This window comes from Oncorhynchus masou, chromosome 12 (assembly GCF_036934945.1).
Source record: "Oncorhynchus masou masou isolate Uvic2021 chromosome 12, UVic_Omas_1.1, whole genome shotgun sequence".
NCBI classification, from domain to species: Eukaryota; Metazoa; Chordata; class Actinopteri; order Salmoniformes; family Salmonidae; genus Oncorhynchus; species Oncorhynchus masou.
The window spans coordinates 64,649,613-64,675,168 of record NC_088223.1 but is presented as its reverse complement, the minus strand read 5'-3'; the positions used below and the strand labels follow the sequence as shown (position 1 = coordinate 64,675,168).

General features: G+C 44.5%; 1 protein-coding gene across 1 annotated transcript in view; it reads right to left on the bottom strand.

Annotated features, from left to right (window-relative positions):
• Positions 1-16,850: 16,850 nt before the first annotated feature.
• The window catches only part of LOC135550664 (nuclear receptor-interacting protein 1-like), a 63,353-nt gene continuing 54,647 nt past the window's right edge, over positions 16,851-25,556 (bottom strand). Inside the window, 2 exon segments of the mRNA XM_064981680.1 lie at positions 16,851-21,941; positions 21,944-23,670. Coding sequence (XP_064837752.1) covers positions 19,294-21,941; positions 21,944-23,198 — 3,903 coding nt within the window. The 5' untranslated portion in view covers positions 23,199-23,670 and the 3' untranslated portion in view covers positions 16,851-19,293.

Below are 25,556 nucleotides of genomic sequence, written 5' to 3'. Positions count from 1 at the left end.
TCCTAAGGGTGGAGTGTAGATCAAGTTTAATGGGGTAGGGGGGTTGGGGAGGTTTTTTGGGGAGGGGAGGGTGTGGTAGAAGTTAGTAGGGATTATTATTATTATTAAAAAATTGGGCAAAATTGATCGTACATTCTAGCACGGTTTGTGGCGGGCATGCACTTAAACGACTGGTTGCGGACCGCCATGATATCAAAGAAGAAGAAGAAGCCCAGCGAAAGAGAGAGAGAGATTTAGCTACAGGTGCTTGCAGATTAATGCATATATCTATCTATTCGACAGTAGGGCTTTTAGACACTGAGTGGGCTGAGCTGTGTGGATAGCCTCCTGCTCAAAATTATGCTGTGACCTTCTGAGTTGTGTAAAGGTGCTGAACAGTACTGTACTATGCTACTTCATAACATAGAAGTCCTTCCAGATACAATACCATAGGATAAATGTATGAGGATTTATTAATTATACTGATAAGAATTTCTGACTAGAATTGCTTTGTCTTTCTCTATATGCAATGTATCACATAATGGTATGGTCTATATGTAGCGTGGTGGAAAAATATACAAATGCATGATAGTTTTTGGATAGCCCCTCAGATGAGATACTAGAGTGTTTACCTGGGGGCCACATTTAGGTCTTCGTGCAGTTTTGCCTGAGCTTTGGATGGAGACGTCAGGAGAATCGGGAATGCTGAAGCTGCATTTCTGCATCCACTTTTTTTTTTAACTAGGCAAGTCAGTTAAGAACAAATTCTTATTTTCAATGACGGCCTAGGAACAGTGGGTTAACTGCCTGTTCAGGGGCAGAACGACAGATTTGTACCTTGTCAGCTCGGGGGTTTGAACTTGCAACCTTCCGGTTACTAGTCCAACGCTCTTAGAGGTCAAAACGCACTTTGACCTTTATGTCTGTCTGTAGGAATCAAGCAGGAACCCCAAATACAGCCCTTCGGAGGCAAAACTGTGATCAGGTATGGAGTACTGAAGCCCACCTCGGGTACTAGAAAGATCAGGTCTCGCCAGTAGAGGGCACCACTTAAATCTTCTCCTGTTACAACACACAGAAAACATTAGATTAACAACATCAGATTCACAATTCCCAACCAACTCCACCCCCCCCACCACTGCTATGTTGTTGAGAATTTAATGTATCTAGGACAGTGTGTTATTAGGTCTCGTATTGGCTCAACATCATAGAGTGTGGCATTGGTGGAATAAAGGCTCTGTAACATGTGCTATAGTCCCACTTCTGTCATAATTGTTCCTGTCAGATAGAATACATTATACTTTCAGCTCTGTCAATTGTTACTCATAAATCAAGGCTTCTACCTCGGAGAACTGGGTCATGTTTCAAATGTTCCAGAACACACTAGCTGGAATATTCACTGAGCGTTTAAAATATTATGAACAACTGCTCTTTCTGTGACAGACTGACCAGGTGAATCCAGGTGAAAGCTATGATCCCTTATAGATGTCACTTGTTAAATCCAATTCAATATATCAGGAAGGTGTTCTTAAAGTTTTGTACACTCAGTGTAAAGTTTCCCACCCTCCTGTAAATACATACGATTTGACAAGAATTATCAGAGTCTTGAAAAGATGGCTCAAGAGACAAAATACTATATTATCGTAGGAAGATCACATGATCAGGGAATATACAGTATTAAGAACTATTATATTATTTTTGTGATATGCATAGAAAACTCTTTTACAATTGAATTGGAAATCATAGAACAAATATTGTTTTATTTGGGTCATTTATTTTGGCTCTAATCTTCAAAAGAATATATGTTTTACAATGTTTTACAATGCTGTGAAGGCAAATCAAACCATACTCCCATAAACAAAAGTTTAAAAAGATTGTCCAGCAGATGGCGATAGAGTGTCTGATTTCACACTGCGGGTTGCGTAACAATATTTTCACATACCACCAAAGATAAATGAGGAAAAGCAAATGGTTAATGAAAATGATGCCACTTTGTAAATCAAGTAGCTTTATAAAACACGTTTCCAATTTTGAGCACCACTACTTAATCAATATTTGATATTTTTTGGTGCGGCATGCCGGATGCTACTGAAATATTGGCTGACCACCAAAGAGTGTGAAGGTTACTTCGAGCACTCTGAAGGCCTCTCTGAGAACAGCCTTTTTGTCAGGATACAGACACATGGTACAGTTTGACCTACAGGAAGGAGGCAGAGACATCAGTCAGGGTATCTGGGAACTGATTAGGTCACCAATCAGTGATGAATTAATCTGTGAGTCAATCAGTGAATAAATGGTAAATAGATAAGGCCTTTCCCTTAACATACTATTAGCTGAAAGGAGATGGAGAGGAGGGAGTGTCACTGGATATGTGTTGTGTGTGATCTGCTTCAGTAAGACACTCAAATAGATCCCCAGCAGAAAGCAAGCCTGAGGGTGCAGAACGAAGGAACAGTTTTACACCAGGACATCCAGGGAGCCATTCTGTATGCCTGTCCCATCCAGTTTCGGCATCTCGCCCTGCAAAATGTACATGACTGTCAGAGTTGCTTTTGTAATAACATATTAGATAGGAAATTGTGGGGGAACATTGTAAATGTCTTGTGTGACTGTAGGCCTACCAGTTCTGCTGTCCTGTCAGTACTGAGGGCATGGCCAGTCTGGCTCACTAGCTAAATGAGGATGAAGCGGTATCTGTCACTGTCCAGATCCAGCACATTACAGCCTTGTAGCTTCTCAGGAACCACCAGCCCACAACCAGAGTACCTACAGAACAGCATAGTAGCACCCATGATGGTAGACGCATTGGTGGAAATAACGAATCAACCAATAGATCAATCCTGACTTCTACTGACACTGAGTGCAGTTTGGAATCGAATAGTAATGCATTTACAAAAAGTGTATTAGGGGCTCAGGTATTTTGATTGTTATTGTTATCATTACTGTTCAATTACTCAGTTACAACATCAGTTATGAAAATGAATTGCCAAATAGGATCAGGCATTAGGAAGTAACAATATTGAGTTGCAGTGTATAGACAATAGCGAGATACATTTTGGTGATGAACTTGTCGAAGTGCATCAAAAGTGCTCTGGGGTATTGGGGTGGATAGTGACATGCATAATGCATTGGTCTTTAGACCACCACAGATCTCGGGTCGAGAGACGTAGTATTGCTACAGTGAAGAGGATATTACCGTAGTATTACAAATTAATCTTAATAATGTCTGATTCAGTCACTGATTTAACAGCAGATACAAAAGTTTTCATCCCCCTTCGGTTTTCCTATTTTGTTACAACCTGTAATTTAAATGGATTTTTATTTGTATTTCATGTAATGGACATACACAAAAGAGTCCAAATTGGTGAAGTGAAATGAAAAAAATTACTTGTTTCAAAAAATAAAAAAACATGGAAAGTGATACGTGCATGTGTACTCACCAACTTTGATATGAAGCCCCTAAATAAGATCTGGTGCAACCTATTACCCTCAGAAGTCACATAATTAGTTAAATAAAGTCCACCTGGGTACAATATGTGACACATGATCTGTCACATGATCTCAGGAAATATACAACTGTTCTGAAAGGCCCCAGAGTCTGCAACACCACTAAGCAAGGGGCACCACCAAGCAAGCGGCACCATGAAGACCAAGGAGCTCTCCAAACAGGTCAGGGACAAAGTTGTGGAGAAGTACAGATCAGGGTTGAGTTATAACAAAATATCAGAAACTTTGAACATCCCACAGAGCACCATTAAATCCATTATTAAAAAATGGAAAGAATATGGCACCACAACAAACCTGCCAAGAGTGGGCCGCCCACCAAAATTCACGGACCAGGCAAGGAGGGCATTAATCAGAGAGGCAACAAAGAGACCAAAGATAACCCTGAAGGAGCTGCAAAGCTCCACAGTGGAGATTGGAGTATCTGTCCACAGCACAACTTTAAGTCGTACGCTCCACAGAGCTGGGTTTTATGGAAGAGTGGCTAGAAAAAAGCCATTGCTTAATGAAAAAAATAAGCAAACACGTTTGGTGTTCGCAAAATGGCATGTAGGAGACTCCCCAAACATATGGAAGAAGGTGCTCTGGTCAGATGAGACTAAAATTGAGCTTTTTGGCCATCAAGGAAAACGCTATGACTGGCACAAACCCAACATCATCCCCACAGTGAAGCATGGTGGTGGCAGCATCATGTTGTGGGGATATTTTTCATCGGCAGGGACTGGGAAACTGGTCAGAATTGAATGGAATGATGGATGGAGCTAAATACAGGGAAATCCTTGAGGGAAACCTGTTTCAGTCTTCCAGAGATTTGAGACTGGGACAGAGGTTCACCTTCCAGCAGGACAATGACCCTAAGCATTCTGCTAAAGCAACACTCAAGTGGTTTAAGGGGAAACATTTAAATGTCTTGGAATGGCCTATTCAAAGCCCAGACCTCAATCCAATTGAGAATCTGTGGTATGACTTAAAGATTGCTGTACACCAGCGGAACCCATCCAACTTGAAGGAGCTGGAGCAGTTTTGCCTTGAAGATTGGGCACAAATCCCAGTGGCTAGATGTGCCAAGCTTATAGAGACATACTCCAAGAGACTTGCAGCTGTAATTGCTGTTAAAGGTGGCTCCACACAGTATTGACTTGGGGGGGTGAGTAGTTATGCACCCTCAAGTTTTCTGTTTTGTTGTCTTATTTTTTGTTTGTTTCACAATAAAAAATATTTTGCATCGTAAAAGTGGTAAGCATGTTGTGTAAATCAAATGATAAACCCACCCCCCAACTAAATATTAATTCCAGGTTGTAAGGCAACAAAATAGGAAAAATGCCAAGGGGGTGAATACTTTTGCAAGCCACAGTACAGTGGCAAATATAAATTAAATCACTGTATTTTAAAACAAATGGCATACCTGACCAAGTTCATGGTATTCCAAAGATTCCATGTTGTAGGCTATGGCTAGCTGGTTTACTTCAACTGTCACAAAAAACATCTTGCAAGTCAGCCTCAGTCTGACAGTCTGCTACTACTGTGTAACAGAGATACTAAATTGCACACATCCTTTCATTTATGTTATTCCCTTCACATTTTTATTGACATAAGTACATTTTTCATCAGAATATAGGCTCCCGAGTGGCGCTTCAGTTTAAGGCACTGCATCTCAGTGCTAGAGGAGTCACTACAGACCCTGGTTTGATCCCAGGCTGTATCGCAACCGGTCATGATCGGGTGTCCCAAAGGGCGGCACACAATTGGCCCAGCGTCATCTGGGTTAGGGGAGGGTTTGACCGGGGTAGGCCGTCATTGTACAATAAGAATTTGTTCTTAACTGATTTGCCTAGTTAAATAAAGGTTAAATAAAAAAATAATGGGGAGTAGGACTGACGAAAATGACAGAGCTTAGCTGGCAAGAAAGATCTCTTCAGAGTTGACATTCCCCTTCCCCTCTCCACATTTATTGAGATCTGAGAGCAAGGTGGGTATTGATTTTATGACAACATAATTAATTAACTAGTTAAAGTTATCTGGGTTTAGATAAAGGACACAGCTGAGGTTTATGTCCTATAAAATCCTACAAAACTTGAAACTACCAGATTTAGACTGTTTGTTTGAAACCTTCACTTACTACCACTCAATGCAACAAACTACAGTTTATGTTTTTCATGAATGAAATGTATGTTGGTATTTTTCTGTGTTATTTATATTTTTACTTTCAGGCACTTCTATGAAATGAACGGAACATTGTTTTCTGAATATTATGTTAGTCTCGAGGTATTGCTCGCCTGAGGTAGAGTACCTCCTGATAAGCTGTCGACCACACTATCTACCAAGAGAGTTTTCATCTATATTTTTTGTAGCCGTCTATTTACCACCACAAACCGACCCTGGCACTAAGACCACACTCAACCAACTCTATAAGGCCATAAGCAAACAAGAAAATGCTCATCCAGAAGCGGCGCTCCTAGTGGCCGGGGACTTTAATGAAGTCAAACTCAAATCCGTTTTGCAACCAGAGGAAAAACAAACGCTAGACCACCTTTTTCCTCACACACAGATACATACAAAGCTCTCCATCGCCTTCCATTTGGAAAATCGGACCATAATTCCATCCTCCTGATTCCTGCTTACAAGCAAAAACTAAAGCAGGAAGTACCAATGACTCGCTCAAATATGGAAGTGGTCAGCAAACGTGGATGCTATGCTACAGGACTGTTTTGCTCATCAGAGACTGGAATTATGTTCCAGGATTCATACAATGGCATTGAGGAGTATACCACCCCAGTCACAGGCTTCATCAATAAGTGCATTAACGACATAGTCCCTACAGTGACCGTACGTACACATCCCAACCAGAAGCCATGGATTACAGCAACCAAGCTAAAGGCTAGAGCTGCCGCCTTCAAGGAGTGGGACACTCATCCGGACGCTTATTAGAAATCTCGCTATGCCCTCAGACGATTCATCAAACAGGCAAAGCGTCAATACAGGACTAAGATTGAATCCTACTACACCAGCTCTGATGCTCGTCGGATGTGGCAGGGCTTGAAAACTATTAGGGACTACAAAGAGATGCAAGTCTTCCAGATGAGCTAAATGCCTTTTACCTTCGCTTCGAGGCAAGCAACACCTAAGCATGCATGAGAGCACCAGCTGTTCCAGATGACTGTGTGATCACGCTCTCTGTAGCCGATGTGAGCTAGACCTTTAATTAAACAGGTCAACATTCCCAAGGCCGCTGGCAAGTGTCTTCACTGACATTTTCAACCTCTCCCTAACCCAGTCTGGAATACCTACATGTTTCAAGCAGACCACCATAGTCTCTGTGCCCAAGAAAGCGAAGGTCACCTGCCTAGATGACTACCACCCTGTAGCCATGAAGTGCTTAGAAAGGCTGGTCATGGATCACTTCAACATCATCATCCCGGAAATCCTAGACCCACTCCAATTCGCATACCGCCCCAACAGATCCACAGCTGACACAATCTAAATCGCACTCCACACTGCCCTTTCCAACCTGGACAAAAGGAACACCAATGTGAGAATGCTGTTCATTGACTACAGCTCAGCGTTCAACACTATAGTGCCCACAAAGCTCATCACTAAGTTAAGGACCCTGGGACTAAACGCTTCCCTCTGCAACTAGATCCTGGACTTCCTGACGGGCCACCCTCAGGTGGTAAGGGTAGGCAACAATACATCTCTCATGCTGATTCTCAATACGAGGGCCCCTCAGGGGTGCGTGCTTAGTCCTCTCATGGACTCCCTGTTCACCCACGACTCCGTGGCCAAGCACGACTCCAACATCATAATTAAGTTAGCTGACTACACAACAGTGGTAGGCCTGATAACTGACAACGATGAGACAGCCTATAGCGAGGAGGTCAGAGACCTGGCATTGTGGTGCCAGGACAACAACTTCTACCTCAACGTGAGCAAGACAAAGGAGATGATCATGGACGACAGGAAATGAGGTCCGGACATGCCCACATTCACATCGATGTTGCTGTAGTGGAGTGGGTAGAGAGTTTCAAGTTCCTTGGTGTCCACATCACCAACAAACTATCATGGTCTAAGCACACCAATAAAGTTGTGAAGAGGGCACAAAAACGACTTTTCCCCATCGGGAGACTGAAATTATTTGGCATGGGTCCCCAGATCTTCAAAACGTTCTACAGCTGCACCATTAAGAGCACCCTGACCAGTTGCATCACCGCCTGGTATGGCAACTGCTCGGGATCTGACCATAAGGCGCTACAGAGGATAGTGCTTACAGCCCAGTACATCACTGGTGCCAAGCTTCCTGCCATCCAGGACCTACAGTGGCAAGAAAAATAATGTGAACCCTTTGGAATTACTAGGATTTCTGCATAAATTGGTCATAAAATGTGATCTAATCTTCATCTTAGTCACAACAGTAGACAAACATAGTGTACTTAAACTAATAACACACCAATTATTGTTTTTTTGAATACATAATTTAAATATTCATAGTGAAGGTTGGAAAAAATATGTGAACCACTAGGCTAATGACTTTTCCCAAATCTAATTGGAGTCAGGAGTCAACTAACCTGGAGTCCAATCAATGAGATGAGATTGGAGATGTTGGTTAGAGCTGCCCTGCCCTATAAAAACACTCACACAATTTGAGTTTGCTATTCACAAGAATTGCCTGATGTGAACCACACCTCGAACAAAAGAGATCTCAGAAGATCAACAATTAAGCATTGTTGACTTGCATAAAGCTGGAAATGGTTTCAAAAGTATCTCTAAAAGCCTTGATGTTCACAAATTGTCTATAAATTGAGAAAGTTCAGCACTGTTGCTACTCTCCCTAGGAGTGGCCGTGCTGCAATGATGACTGCAAGAGCACAGCGCAGAATGCTCAGTGAGGTTAAGACGAATCCTAGTGTCAGCTAAAGACTTCCAAATATCTCTGGAACATGCTAACATCTCTGTTGACGAGTCTACAATACTTAAAACACTAAACAAGAATGGGGTTCATGGGAGGACACCACGGAAGAAGCCACTGCTGTCCAAAAAAAACATTGCAGCATGTCTGAAGTTCGCAAAAGAGCACCTAGATGTTCCACAGCGCTTCTGGCAAAATATTCTGCAGACAGATTAAACTAAAGTTGAGTTGTTTGGAAGGAACACACAACACTATGAGTGGAGAAAAAAAGGCACAGCACACAAACATCAAAACCTCATCCCAACTGTAAAGTATGGTGGAGGGAGCATCATGGTTTGGAGCTGCTTTGCTGCCTCAGAGCCTGGACAGCTTGCTATCCTCGATGGAAAAATGAAGTTTATCAAGACATTTTGCAGGAGAATGTAAGGCTATCTGTCCTCTAATTGAAGCTCAACAGAAGTTGGGTGATGCACCAAAACAGCGACCCAAAACACAGAGGTAAATCAACAACAGAATGGCCTCAACAGAAGAAAATACCCCTTCTGGAGTGGCCCAGTCAGAGTTCTGACCTTAACCCAATTTAAAATGCTGTGGCATGACCTTGAGAGAGGTTCACACCAGACACCACAAGAATATTGTTGAACTGAATCAGTTTTGTAAAGATGAATAGTACAAAATATCATCCTGACCGTTGTGCAGGTCTGATCCGCAACTACAGAAAACGTTTGGTAGAGTTTATCGCTGCCAAAGAAGGGTCAACCAGTTAGTAAATACAAGGGCTCACATACTTTTCTCACCCTAAACTGTGAATGTTTACATGGTGTGTTCAATAAAGACATGAACACGTATAATTGTTTGCGTGTTATTAGTTTAAGCAGACTATGTTTGTCTATTGTTGTGACTTAGATGAAGATCAGATTACATTTTATGACCAGTTTATGCAGAAATCCAGGTAATTCCGAAGGGTTCACATACTTCTTCTTGCCACAGTATATACTAGGCGGTGCCAGAGGAAGCCCCAAAAAATGGTCAAAGACACCAGTCACCCAGGTCCTAGAATTTTCTCTCTGCTGCCGCATGGCAAGCGAGTGCCAAAGCTGGGTCCAAAAGGCTCCTTAGCAGCTTTCACCCAAGCAATAAGACAGCTGAATAATCAAATGGCCACCTGGACCACTTGCATTGACCCCCCCCCCCACCCCCCCCCGCTGCTACTCACTGTTTATTGTCAATGCATGGTCACTTTACACCTCGTAAATGTACAAATTACCTCAACTAACCTGTAGCCCTGCATTTTAATTCGGTACTGATGCCCCCTGTATAAAGCCTCATTATTGTCGTTTTATTGTTACTTTTAAAAAATGTGTTTTTATTTTACTTTAGTTTATTTAGTAAATATTTATTTTCTTAAAACTGTATTGTTGGTTCAGGCCTTGTCAGTTAGCATTTCCCGGTAAGGTCTACTTCTGCACATGTGACAAATAAAATTGGATTTGATTTGAATCACGTATAGCAGTGTGTTCTCATATCCTCCAATGTCCCACACAGTTGTCTCTGACAGCACATCTTTACAGTTCAACAATAACCTGTAAATATGTGAGCAATGTGTGGTGGAGTTTAATCAAAATACCAGATGCAGTAAATAAAGTTGAGTCTCTGTCCCTCCCCTCAACCCTAACAACAGAGTTACATTTTGCATGTTTCCCCTAAATGGCCATTGGATTCCACCTGCACAAAATTCACATCTCAATCTGGTCTCAGCAAGACCGGCTGACACTGAACCGCCCTAACTCATTCGTCTGGAGTTTTTGAGAAATGTTTATTTGTGAAGTTCATGAGCCCATAGATCGGCACAGTGTTGTCATATGTGGTTGTACTACACAGCCAGTCACAAGAAAACCATTTCCTTGAAAATGCTTTGAGAATTGAAAGGGAAGATTGAATAGGTCAAATCAATGTAATCTTACTTTTTTATAAGTGTTTCATTAGAATAATGGGGACACATAGCCACAATCAAGCATTGTGCAGTTTCCGTTCTGGACAATTTTGAACTTTACAATTTGTTTAAGATAATTGTGGATTAGCTAGCATAAACAATCTTTAGATGTTATTGAGTGTTTTTTCTAGGAATATACTCACTCCGGAGAGCATAAATCGCAGTAAAAGGTTTGGTTGAGGAAATAATTAGATTTGAGTACTTTCCTGTGAGGAAGACATTAACAGACAGGAGAGTGACACCACTAGCTCTCCCCATCCAGTTTGTAAAACATTTACCCTTGTGCTTGTCTGACACTGCCGATGTCAGACATACTATTTCAATGTCAGCCAAGATCCCTCAAACGGACAGGCAGGCAGGCTGCTGCACTGAGGCTCTGACTGCTCTTAGGGATCATTCATATTTCACTCACTCAGTTTACATGTATTCACTTGACCATCAATATGCAGGTTATACAAAATGTGTTATTTTTGACCTCATCAATAATGAACAAATGTTAACTCTGTGTGTCTTTGAGACTGGTTGCATTGACACAGTAAACAGATTGTCTTAGTAAACAGAGTATTTTTCCAGTAGTACTAATAGACCATTAGATGTTCAGTCCGCTCCACTATCACAATAATCACGGACCTCATCTTAAAACTCCACTCATTAAGATAATTACTCATTTATGACATTAAGTAATTACCCAAACGTGTATGCGCCCCCACAGAGAGGCCTGGGGAGCAGAGAAGGTCAAAGGGTCAAAAGGCTATCAGGTGTGATTAAAACAAAGAACTGAAATCATGCTGCCAGTTGTCATATTTACAGAGGCCCTTTGAAAGACGGGGTCATAAAGCAGAGGGGGGGGGGCTCACAGCTGCAGGGCAACACATGATCCTTGGCTGCCGAGAAACAGAGGGCTGTCAGGCCGAGGGGAGGTTCAGAGGTCATGACCTTTGGCATTTAAGGCTCCAGACTTCACAAGAGGTACATCTTCAAAAGCCAAGGCCCCGTTGGGGAAACTGGTTTGCGATGGAAAATGAACAGGATTTTTCTCGCCCAGTTGTATGATTCCACTTTTTGTATTATTATTTATGTTGGTTCACTTCAAGTTTTACTTTCCAACTACATCCATTCATTGAAGTATTAAAATCATATAATTTAAAAGAGATGATCTATTATATCAAATTAAATACTTTTTATTTATTATACAAGAGACAAAATTCACAAATGGCAGAGTAATGTCTTAAGCGTAAAACTAATAATTACTCAATAATACATGCTTTCTGGGAATGCTATTAACTCCAGAAGTTTGCTGTCAGAGGTATTACATTGTAAATGTACTTTTAATCCACCTGTCTGCGTATTTCAAGACATGACATATGGGGGTGTAGTGAGATACCCGATGGGTTGGACAAAAAAACATAGAAACCAATCAATCCGCCATCATTAACACAATGGAAAAATCGAAAGATTTATTATTTAAGTATTGAAAGTGTGTGGGCTACGGAGACAAACAAAATGGTGCAGTTTCAGGCCATGTGGCGGAAAGTGATCCGGACGCTGGAGATGGGGGTTGTGCGCTAGTGGGTCTGGGCAGCTGTGATGTAGTTGATGTTCGTATGACGTTGTTTGTATGTGTATGTTTTGTATTGTTAATAAAAGAGAAAACGTTAATATATATATATATATATATATATATATATATATATTTTTTTTTTAAGGTATCTTGTTAGGTTTACTCTTTATTTACTTCTAATTGTAAACTTCTCATCGGGAGGAGCACCTGACACCCTTGGTCTAAATGATGTCACATGACACAAAATGTTAATTGCTGTGTGTGTTTACATAACATGGGAGGTCAAACCATGTGCTCAAAGTTCAAACACTAGTAGAGCTGCAAAACGAACAGTAATTTACCAAAGTTACAGGAATCTTCTCTAATTTCGGTAATAAAACAGGTAATCTATGGCCGGAGTTCCCAAACCTTTTGGCTTCGTGACCCACCAATTGAGATGTCTGAAAAAACAGAGCTCTGTTACCCGACCCGAGCCCAACGGGCCAGACACTATACATCGGGTTAGGGCCGGGTAGGGCCTGTTTAAAAAAATAAAAAATAACTAGTGTACGGGCAGGGCTCGGGTATCACTAAATTGATCAATAACATTTTGAAGCTGAGCCAGTTACTTGTGCTCTGCTGCACAGTACAGTCATATCTGACTAAGATCACAACATGATGTCAGAAGTGCTTCATCCTCATCAAATATAAAACAGGAGAGATTATCTCACAGAAAATAATGTTCCTTGAGTTTTATTGGAGGTGAGTGAAGAAAAGTAGCTGACAGCTAACTGCTCTCTCCATGTCTCTTCATTGAGCAGTGCAGCTCAGGCGGAGCTGTTTCTATGGATACTCACAGAATAAGAGATGCCATGAGCAGAGCACATGCACAGCGAGCTGCACCCAGGGAGCGAGTGACAGACAGAGAGCAGCCAATGGATCTACTAACTGAGGAAATTATTTCGGGCAATACCGGGCCTTAAATTTGGCAGACGCAATCGGGCCTGGGTAGGGTAGGGCCTGAACGTTGCCGGCATGGGTGGGGCTCAGGCTGAAAATGAATGCCTGTGTAGGGCTCTAAAAAAACATACACAGACCAAATAATATGTTTGTTTTTTTATCTTTGCAGCGTAGCGAAAATGTTACCGTTTCAAAGCTAATCTCCTGCAATTCCACATGAAGCTGAAAGAACATTTTGCAGTTTTAAAGCCAATTTCCTGAAATTCTTTAAATGTTGCCATGGATCTGAGAGAAGTTTTTAAAACTAATTTCCCATAATTCTATGCATTTATGCATGGCTAATGCTGTATTCTTATGCTCAAACATGATAACAAAATGGGGGCCTGATTGTCTAGCTTTGACTATTATTGAAAAATACAGTGCATTTGGAAAGTATTCAGACCTCCTGACTTTTTCCACATTTTGTTGCGTTGCAGCCTTATTCTAAAATGCATTGAATCGTTTCCCCCCCCCCCCCATCAATCTATACACAATACCTCATAATGACAAAGCAAAAATGGGGTTTTATCAATTTTTTTTCAAGTTTATAAAAAAACAAAAAACAGAAATATCATATTTACATAAGTATTCTAAACACTTTACACAGTACTTTTTTGAAGCACCTTTGGCAGCGATTACAGCCTTGAGTTTTCTTGGGTATGACGCTTCAAGCTTGGCACACATGCATTTGGGGAGTTTCTCCCATTCTTCTCTGCAGATCCTCTCAAGCTCTGTCAGGTTGGATGGGGAGCGTTGCTGCACAGCTATTTTCAGGTCTCTCCAGAGATTGGGTTCAAGTCTGGGCTCTGGCAGAGACTTGTCCCGAAGTCACTCCTGCGTTGTCTGTGTGCTTAGGGTCGTTGTCCTGTTGGAAGGTGAACCTTCGCCCCAGTGTGAGGTCCTGAGCGCTCTGGAGCAGGTTTTCACCAAGGATCTCTCTGTACTTTGCTCCGTTCATCTTTGCCTCGATCCTGACTCGTCTCCCAGTCCTTGCCGCTAAAAAACTGCCACCACCATGCTTCACCGTAGGGATGGTGCCAGGTTTCCTCCAGACGTGACACTTGGCATTCAGGCCAAAGAGTTCAATCTTGGTTTCATCAGACCAGAGAATCTTGTTTCTCTTGGTGTGAGAGTCTTCAGGTGCCTTTTTGCAAACTCTAAGCGGGCTGTCATGTGCCTTTTACTGAGGAATGTCTTCCGTCTGGCCACTCTACCATAAAGGCCTGATTGGGCGGCCAGCTCTAGGAAGAGTCTTGGTGGTTCCAAACTTCCTCCATTTAAGAATGTGGAGGCCACTTGGTTCTTGGGGACCTTCAATGCTTCAGACATTTTTTGATAACCTTCCCCAGAACTGTGCCTCGACACAATCCTGTCTCAGAGCTCTACGGACAATTCCTTCAACCTCATGGCTTGATTTTTGCTCTGACATGCACTGTCAACTGTAGGACCTTATATAGACAGGTTGGTGCTTTTCCAAATCATGTCCAATCAATTGAATTTACCACAGGTGGACTCAAAGTTGTTGAAACATCTCAAGGATGATCAATGGAAACAGGATGCACCTGAGCTCAATTTTGAGTCTCATAGCAAAGGGTCTGTATAATTATGTAAATAAGGTATTTCTGTATTTTATTTTTAATACATTTGCAAAAATTCCTAAAAACCTGTTTTCGCTTTGTCATTATGGGGTATTATGTGTAGATTACTGAGGAGTTTTTAAAATCCATTTTAGAATAAGACTGTAATGTAACAAAATGTGGAAAAAAGTGAAGGGGTCAGAATACTTTCCAAAGGCAAGTATAGGTTTATTATTTTTTCTACTTACTTAATATTTGACTTTAGAAGTTTACGTTTACACTGAAAGTGTTTTCCTATCCCCAAAAAACAAATATCAATGTCATCCTGCAACCAAATTAACACAAATGGGTCCCGACACACAGTTTGGGAACCACTGATCTATGATAACTTTGGTCATTTATACTTGAATATAAAAAATTAAAAAATGTATTCATATAGTATACATTTTTTATATCTGTGTAAATATTGTCCACAAGTTTCTAGTGAATAGACCATATGGTTCAAGAGAAAATCACCTAATTAATGAAAAAAGCATCTAATCAACAATTGCATTATTTTCAGTTAACTCTGCAACTCTTCAACTATTGACATTTTTTTACAACTACCACCAGTTTGTCCCCAAAACATTTGCAGCATAGACATACGGACATAGTCAAATAAATAAAAGTAAAAGAGCATATTTCATGCTGAAAACCTTATAATAAAGACAAGTGGTATTCACTAAGTTGATGGGGTTTATGTTTAGGATAATGTTTTACAGCTTCGTCATTCAAATTGTTGTTTTAATCATCTTATTTGATTATTTGATATATTTCACGTGATAAGGTCACACAGAGGGTGAGAGATAAAAACAGACACCTGTGATAATCTGATGTACCCAAAGGTGACACTAGACATCCTTGAAAGTTACAAAAATTCTGGTAGTTTACTGGTAGACTTCGAAAGTTTCCAGTAATATACCTTCCCTTTGCAACCCTAAACACTAGCATGAACGGGGTGACTGAACATCTGCGGGGAGGTTCATCAGAACAATCACCATGACAACTAAAGACAAATGTTGGCCCTGCATGGTCCCCATGTGAGTAAACAAAACTATTTGATAAATCAAAATAATACAGAATATAAAAACAACAGTTTTAAAGAGCATCATCCCAATAAAAAGGTGTTGGTTTGAAACCATTTGTGAACTTTTGTACAGCTGAAGTACTCTCTTGTAGTGGGAAGCTGTGCAGATCTTTGACAAAGTTTAGAATTTCATGATGACAATTTTCTGGACCGAGTTTTGACCAAATATACACTACTGAAACAACCAATGCCTGGAACTTGTTTTTGAGGCTTCTGACGAGCCTATGAGAAATGCCAAGTTGTTTGACTCAATTTGAATCACTGATGACCTGCTGTGCTGCATGCATCCTTCTGGCCCCATGTTGAGGTCAGTGAATCAAAGGGTGAAGCACAGACAAACAGCTGATTGTCAAGTTCTACACCTTGACCTCGGTTTAAACTTGTGCCTCTTTATGCTCACTGCTGTTTTGGCAGTGGGATGAAATTGAGGGGTTGTTGGCCATTCAGGGCTTGATAAGGATCTTGGGAAGTAGAAGTTCACCCAGGGGAAAGGCTACTGAGAGTTTAAAGAGAGTGCAGCCAGTCATGGGAGGATTAAATAAAGGGGAAGCTAGTCAGGCTTGGACTGCTACGGAACCGAGCAGGATTTCAAAAGTGCACTGTCTGCAGACGGACAAAAACCCGACTGTTCACCCACTGGACTTCAACATTCAGAAAATTTGGGTTGAACTTCCTTTCACCTTTAAAAAGCCCCTCTCCTCTTTCTCTTCCTCTCTGAGTACAGGCTGTTTTCTGTCCCTGAGCAGAGCTGTTGCTTCATGAAAGGGATCATCAGGATGTCTGGAAACAGGACTTCAGGTGTTTTATGGCTATAATATAATGTGATCTATTTTAGTCTGAGGGAGAGATGTGATGTGGATTCAGCTTCAAAGGGTATACCATGGTGCATGTATCCAGGGCACATCTACTGACCTCCACTCCTGTCCTCCTTCCTTTTAATGCCTTTCCTGCCTTGTGAAGATCTGGCAGAGAAGTGACCAACAGAGAACTCAGGATCAAAGTTATCGGAACTAGATGACGTCCTCAGGGCTTAGAATGCACCATGAATGAGGAAGCTGAACAGCAACTGACTCACACTGACAATATGTGTACGGGAATATAGACCAATTTAGGGAATAAACAATGAAATCAATCATATCAAATACCGTAGTAATATATTAAGTTATTATAGTTATATTATAGTTAGGTAAGGTGAATATCGTAAATGAAACAGGAGCATAACTCAGTCAAGCATTTTAGTACTTTATTTTGGAGATATCAGTGCAAATGAACACCCAAAAAAATGCAAACATAAAAAATGAAATAATGTTTCAGGTTGTCACATGGAAAAATGAAACAAAAACTTTCTTTTTGCTACAAATGTATGTTTCAGATGCTCAATGCCAGTAGGTCTATGATTGTACTTCATACCACTGCTCTGTCATCAACCAGTAACAGAAAATAAAATCACCAAAATATTCAATGCACGTTTATTTTCACACATTTTCTCCACTTGCTCAACAGTCTGTGGTTATTTAGGGACTGTTCATGTTCTAAATGACCGTCTCTCTGTGATAAAAATACCTATTTTAAGACTTGACATTTTGCCCCATCACCAGTAGGGATACACAGGTAGTTCCCATGCGTCTGCATGCAACAGGCAGCAGTGAGGAGAGTCAGACAGTATTACACAACACAGCGCAGGATAGATTATCATTTTACCACATAGAGACACATGCAAAGAACAAACCAACCAAAAAATGGGCATAGCATCCTCTGTCATTTGTATGTATGTACACTATTACGCATAGAATTCATATTTACATTTTTCCGGGCATTAAAAACTAGGGTAATATATTTTTCTTCACCAATACAAAATAGTTATCTTTCATAATGAAAGTACTATTTACACAAATATATTTAACCATTGTGAAAATCTATTAATAATAGAAGAAACGTACTGAATATGTACTTCATATGTATGTGTATTAAAAAAGATCACATGTAAGACTAAATGGATGACAGCAGTGTGGGAAACTGAAACCAGAAACGGATCAAATACAGTACAATCCAAATAACGAGCTAGAGATCAGATAAGCCCTCAAAACACCAACAATGGCTCAATGATTATTGGGTGACAGGTTCACGTCATATCCAGCTGCTTTAAAATGTACCTGTGGTTTACTCTTTATTTCCATGCAATTATTTGTACATTTTAATATGAGCTAAGAAAGTAAAAGGTGTCTATAAAACACGAGAATCAAGAAACACAAGATGAGCTTTACAAACGGTCAAATTCTCAATGGATAACAACACTGACAGTTTTTCATTACATGCCATAAACATATTATTTTTAAGGACACCAACAGCTCAACTTTGACAGTGCAAACTCAGGGGTACAATATCAAATTAGACATTTTTTACATTTCAGAATATGCATTTATATTTCAAAACCATTCATTTTGAATTCATTGGGAACTAATAGTTATGCAGATGCTGCAGTATTTTAACTGTTGCCCAGAACCTGTATACAACACAGGAGGTTGGTGGCACCTTAATTGGGGAGGACGGGCACGTGGTAATGGCTGGAGAGGAATATGTGGAAAGGCATCAACAACATCAAACACATGGTTTCCATGTCTTTGATCCCATTCCATATGCGCCATTCCAGCCATTATTATGAGCTGTCCTCCCCTCAGCAGCCTCCACTGGTATACAACTACTACAACCACCCACAACTCAATGTCCCACAGGTAGGCACGTCAAAGGTTTTTTAATAACCTCTACTATTACTATTCAGTAATAGCTGTATTACCAGTTGTATTACCATCTATTAAGAGATCACCCCCAATCTGCACTGTCAAAACGTAGCCCCAACAAGTTCATTACATATCAAAGCAAAATGCAATGCGTTGCGACCACATGAGCCCTGTCTGTCAGTCGACATCGTCGACTCACTGATGATCATATCATTAAATCAGTCTTGAGGGGAAGGTGCAGGAGCAACCAATACAGAGCCCTCTAACAGAATTGAACTGTGGGTACCTTTCGTAGATTTCATTATGAACATTGTTCACAGGGTCTTCCTTTAAACGTGTCTCTATCGTGTATGTTTTAATGTACTGCTGTGCTTACCCTGGTATGACTATATTTAGGGTTTGATCAAAAATGTATGTTCTCTGTCTATCTGAAAACTTCCTGTTGGGAAAATAAATAAAGATGCAGTGATTTTTGGAGTCATCAATAATAAAGGTAGCTGGAAATGTTCTTGATCAATGTTTTACAGGTGCCAACAAAGAGGACACAGAATAGTGATATGTGTGCAATACAGACACAGATCATTGGAGTAAAACCAGACAACTTCTTTGAAAGGTGCTTTCTTTCATTAATTTAAGAATGTGAAATACATACTGTATGGAAATCACCAGTGGGCATGTTCAAATTTGACAATGACCTAATTTTGGTGCAAGTGATTTGACATTCTGTTGAAGTAGAGATATATCGTACCACCCATTCCGTAAACCGAGTCATCGATAATTATGATACAGTAATGAAAAGAATGCATTGAATTCATTTGCTCGGTTCTTTTCATTCAAAATCCTCACTCTTGCATTCCTTGTTGTTATTTCTTCTCATCTAACTACAAATTAATTTGGCAATTTTTTATATTTTAGTTAATGAAAGTCATTAAAACTACCAATTGTCAGATGAGTCGCTCAGCCTGTCGTTTTTGTGGCTGTGCTTGTCGTTATTGTAGGGAGGGGACAGGGAGGAGTGCTGGGTGGTGGTGGCAGAGCTCAGTTTGTGTTCATAGGCATCATGGCCATCATTACCTGGCTCCTCCTTCACCTTCACTCCCCCTGGCCCTGACCCCTGGGTCCCCTCTGCCTGGTCCCTCCCCTCCCTCCTCAGCTGAGCGCTACCCTTTTGCAGCATGTAGTACAGGATGGGGTTGGAGCGGGTGAGCCGGGGGGAGTCTGGGCTCAAGTCACGGCCCTCCTCCTCCTGGTCTCGACCTGCCCACTGCACCGGGCTCTCCGGCTCCCGTTTCACCGGGGTGGGGTACCGTTTGGGCGAGTCCTGACGGGGTGGGGGGGCTGTGTGACGCCCCCAGGGGGAGCGTTGATTGATGTCCCCTGTCTGGGGTGTGGGCAGGGGTCTGAGGTGGCTGGGTGGCCCTGAGTTGAGGGAGCTATGGGGGTGGTGCCAGGGCAGGGTAGGCAGGTTGAGGAGGTCGTGTTGATTGTAGCCTGACTGATTGAGGTTGAGGATGCTCCCGTTGGCTTTACCGTTGGTCTGCAGCACAGAGGGGACAGACGGGCTGGGGACTCCCCGGGGCTGCTGGGACAGCTCCTTCAGACAATTGTCAGACAGGAGCAGTTGTTTGAGCACGTTGAAGCCCCGGCTCTCCCTGGGGAGGAGAGCTTCACTGCTGGGGCTCCTGGCTGGGGCCTCCTCCTCATTAGGGCTCCTGAGGCCCCTGTGGTAATCAGGCTCCTCCTGTATCTGGCTATGGACCAGGCTTTGGACCAGGCTATTGTGGCTGTGGCTGCTTCCAATGTCCACCACGGCCCTCTGAGGGCTGCCATTGTTCAGGCTCATAGCCAGCTCTGAGCAGAGCCGTCTCTTTTTAGGGCTGGGCCCCTGGTGGTGGTAGTCTCTCTGCTCCTCCTTGACAGGGACAGGGCTTGGCCGGCGATCTGTGTGTGGCTGTTTAGCGCTGGTGTAGTAGGTGGCGCTCTGCTGTTTTAGGAGCTGGCTGAGGAGGCCATATTTAGCAATGACCTCTGTGGGCCTGGGCTCTTTTTTTAGGTCCTGCTGGGGTTCAGAGAGCGGGCTGTGCCTGTCGTCATACCCTCCTCCTCCTCCCCTTCTCTTTCTGCTCGTCACATCCTGACATACTGTAGAGGACAACAGGCCTAGAACCTCTTCCCCCGGTTCAGTTTTAACCTTGAATTCTGCTGCCGAGGGCCCCTTGGATCTGTCACAGATGACAGAGGTGCCAGGGGGTTTCTCATAGCAGCTCCCCGCTGCCGTCTCCACACTGCACCTCCCACCGGACCTGTCTCTGTCTCTGTGGGTGGCTGGGGCCACGGAGGAGGCAGAGGAGGAGTTCGCTCCCAGCAGGAGCTGCAGTACTGTGCGACGCTCCAAAAGGTTCTCGATCTGGGACGAGGTGGGCGACACCTCCCCCCGGCGACCGAACGACGGTGTGCCGCTGCCCGAGGGCCTGTCTGAGAGGGGGGTAATTGTTGTGTTCCTCTGGATGGGGGCATTGAGCCTCTCCAGCAGAGCCAGAGGCCTGCCACCACCCACCTCCAGCTCCCGTCTGGGTACTTTGCTGGGAACCATGGGTGGGGAGGGCGAGGCGGTGCCGCACTGGGCCAGGTTCTGTAACAGTTTACTGGCGCTGAACGCCGGCTCATCTGCAGCTTTCTCAGCAGGGAAGGGTTTAGACTTACACAGATCCAGAGGGCTGGACTGGACATGGGGAGAGGGGTAGGGGGATGGGGTGCTGCTGGGGTCTCGGCTGAGAGAGTACAATGGAAGGCCTGATCTGTCCAGAGGGCTCTGTGTCCTTACTTCCTCCCAGGGGGCCAGTGATTTAAGTGGGCCCCGTGACAGACTGGACAGGGTTGCGTCATGCTGCAAATCTGGATTAACTACAATTTTGTTTACCTTGTCATTATTCTTGCGCTCCAGGAGGAGCTGCATGAGAGTGACCCTGGGGTGGGACTTAAGGTCTGGGCTCATTTCAATCTCCTTCTTAACCTGGGGGACCTTCGAACCGGAGGGATCTGGCTTCCACTTGTTTAGAAGGGACTCAGTGAGTTTGTCTAAGGAGGAGGAAGAGGAGGAAGAGAAAGCAGTGGAGGAAGAGGAGAGAACAGTAGAGGAGGTAGAGAAAGCAGTGGAGGAAGGGGAGAGAACAGTAGAGGAGGAAGAGAAAGCAGTGGAGGAAGAGAAAACAGTAGGGGCAGAGGAGAAGATAGCAGAAGAAGAGCTGGAGGAGAAAGCTGTAGAAGAGGAAGAGTAAGAAACAGAGGTGGAGGGGGAGGTGGCTTTAGGCCTGGTCTCTGGGGCTCTGGTGCTGGCCCTGCTCCTCATAGAGAGGTCAATGGGAGAACAGCTGGAGTAGGAGCTCTCTGCGTCGCTGCAGCTCTCCTCTCTCTTGGCCAGGCTCTTCTCTTGGACGGAGCACTCGCTGTCGGAGGTGACTGAGGAGCCACGGCTAGGGGGCAGGACCCCACAGTCGTCCTCCAGGTGCCCGTTCTTAGTCAGCTGCTTCTGGTTGTTGTGGTTGTTGAGGAGCAGCAGGAGCAGGCTGCTACAGGTCTGGGGGGCCTGGCATGGCGCGAGTCAAAGCCACGTTTCTCATTTGTGGGGGTTTGGGGTTGGGTCTGGGTGTCGGTGTGGGGGTTGAGGGGCAGAGGAAGAGGGGTGGGGCAGGGTGAGCTGTGGGCTGGCAGCATGGAGGAAGGGCTCCGCTGCCTTGAGCTAGAGTTTAGTGCCAGGCGGGGGGGTATTGTTGTCGCTATCCTGTTTTGGGCAGTTAAGGAGCTTTGCGCGTCTAGGGCAATGGTGGTGGTGCTGGTGGGCGGAGCCTCTCCCACACTGGGCGGCCTCTTGTCCTGGGTCTGCTGCGTTGCCATGGCGGCCAGTCTGGAGCTGGCCGAGTGGCCCGAGTGCTGGACCTTGAGTGCATGCTCCCTACTGTACTGCTGCAGGTGGGCCTCACTGGACAGCAGCAGGGCAAGCTGACTGCAGGCCACACTGGGCTTGGGCGAGGGGGCAGGGCTGGAGCGGATCTTTACCAGGTTGGCCACAGCCTTGAGCCGTTCTGCACAGGACTGAGCATCAGTGGAAGCAGTAGAAGCGGTAGGGGTAGAAGGAGGGGTGCTGCTCTGTACCGAGCAGGGGGACTCAGAGGGCCTGTCTTGGCTATGGCCATGGCCTCGCCGGCTGTAAGGCGTGCTACTGTGGTTCTGCATCTTGCTCTTCCTCATCAGGCCCTTGAGGCGGCTGGAGGCCATGCCGTAGCAGGCGAGCCGCTCCTTGTCTGCAGCAGGAGGGGGCACAGTGGGCGGGGAGTGCTCGCTGGGGGGTTTGGTGGACTGCTGCGACATGGCTACATTCTGCAGTCTGGAGCTGAAGGACTGGAGCAGGGAGGCCAGCAGGGTGCTCTCCCCAGCATGAGGAGAGCCCTCCATGGCCCCGTTTTGCAGGTCTCCTCCACCCCCCTGGCTAGGCAGCTCCACAGGGGGGGAGCTCAGCCTCTGGGCTCCAGGCTCATTCCAGGCCCCTGAGCGGAGAAGCCGGGCCTTCTTCAGGTTCTGGGAGACCCCATGGTGCAGGGCAGGGCCGTTCCCGGCCTTCTGAACAGTGACGATGGCGGGGCCGTGGCTGGGCAGCTGGAAGGGTCGGGCCATCTTGTTGACTTGCTCCACCTGGTTGCCGTGCCCTCGGGCAGCCTCTGATCTCCGGGTTGCCGTGGCCCCAGGCCCAGACGCCACGGGATGCATCAGTAAACCTTCCAGATAAGTTAGAACAGCTGAATCCGTGTGTGTCTCAGGGCCAGGCTCCTCCCCATGAGTCATGTTCAATACTAGGATCCCCTCGTATGGTTCAGCACTGCTACTGGAAATAACAAGGTCCACTAGGTCATCAGGTACTGTACTTTCAGATATTGATAAGAGGTAAGTATGCACATGGGCAGGTTCTAGTCTTTACAGATACTGGAATCCATGGGCCCAATGTAAAGTCATCCCTTATCCACAGTGTAAAAAGTCACTAATACACAGAAACTGTGGCCATGACAGGAGCCATTTGGGGGCTCTCACCCGGCCCTCGCTGCCATTCCTGTGTGCCTGTGAACACCGGATGCTCCCAGAATGCCCGGTATAGGCTTATTCAGTGAGCGGCGAGGAGTGAAGAGTCAGCGAGATTTCACCACCACAGTGATGTTGACTCATTCCATGGCTGTGGATGTTTGGGATGTGTGTCTGTCGGCAGGCCTGGGGGAGGTTCTCTCTGTGGCGCCTTTCCGCTCTCTTGATCTCAGACGGGGACCTATGAGGGGGGAAGAAACAGCGTGAGAAGCAGGGATTTGCAGCATGGCAGCACTACATCACATTCATTTCAACACCTTGTCCACCATCCCTGTTACTTAGCAACATTTCAGTTTGACCGCACACATTTCTTTTTTCTTTCAACCGAACCGACGACGACAAATGTAGATTAGGGTCTGATTTTATTCAAATGGGAAATTCAAGCCCACCACCTCGAAAACATTCAGGTCTTCAAGCCGTAAACCCCTCATGGCAATGTGTCTGCACTGTCGTTCAAGAGTGAAGGGCCTGTGAGAGTTGTGCATCATTTCTTATGCAGCTTGTCATTTCAGTGGATTATCCCCCTCCCTCCCTACTACCACTCCTCCTGCTCTTGAGCATCTCACACTACCATGACTCCGTTCTCACACAGCACCTGGGTACTCAGTGCGCACACACACACCCATCCACCACCACCCACCCACCCACCCACCCACCCACCCACCCACCCACCCACACGCACACGCACGCGCGCGCACACACACACACACACACACACACACACACACACACACACACACACACACACACACACACACACACACACACACACACACACACACACACACACACACACACACACACACACACACACACACACACACACACACACCAGTGCCATAGAGGGTATGATGACTGAATGCTCTCCCACCTGGGTACAGTCCTGGCTGCCCTGGTGCCTATAGAGAGCTCTGGCATTATCACCACCTGCCCAGCTAGATCCCTCTCCTGCCCCAGTTGATCCCTGTCTGGACCATATATAGACCCCGCACTTCCATTGTCAGTGACATTTTTTAAAAAGCCCTGAAGGTATTCTAAGAACCAGAACTGCATTGACTTGACATGAGCCTGGTTATTATGTACAACGGCAGCACAGGTTCCCTCAGTACTGACATTGGCCTCCACAGAGAAGAGACAGGATATGGCTCGGTTGATCTGCCAAATGTGTGTGTGTGTCTGTGTGTGTATGTGTATCCGGTGCACCTGTCACATTGTGGCTGTGCCATGGTCAGGAGGGCAAGACACTGACACTCAGGCAACTGACCGCCGTTGCCAGTTGCCATGACAGTGGCCCTGAGAGACCAGCGGTATGAACCCTGTCATGCTGGTCTCTGTGGTTACGGGACACGTCCCTTAGTCAGGGCTCAGCCGATAAAGGTTAATTAATACAGAGATTTCCCAACGCCACCTCACCTCAGCTGCCTGATTGACCCCAAAGTCTCTCCCTAAAGCGGCCTGCCTGTTCCACCTTTGGCATGAGTGGACCTACTGGGCCAACGCGACAGGACAGCCCTTCATTATGATGACTGGAGGTCAGTGATGATGCAGTCTAACCTAAAATATGTGGGACAGAGTAGGGTCGCAACGAATGGACAGATAGGATTTAGCCTTATCCCTTAATTATGGAGGTCAGTGATGATACAGACTAACATTGATACAGGACAGTATAGCCCATTATAATGACTGGAGGTCAGTGATGATGCAGTCAGTCTAACCTATATAATAATCTGTGGAATGAATCAGCCAGGGCTGACAACCACAATACAGTAGGCTGTCTATAATCTGAGTGAAATCCATCTCCTGGGATGGCCCTACAGGTTGGCATGGCCGTAAAGGCCACCAAAATGGCACCTTTAATGGCACCTTAAAAATGAGCAAGGATTAGTTGTGGGATTACAGTTGATCAGCTAGCCAAACTGAGAGCCTTCGATGAAATACTGGGATGGAATAGGAAAAGGAATAAGAAGTGTGTCATTTCAAGTTGTCTGAGTCAAAGCCTTCTTGATGAGTCATCCCACCCCTAGCCCTTAACTCAAGATTTAGACGGACCACATCTGGCCAAGATAA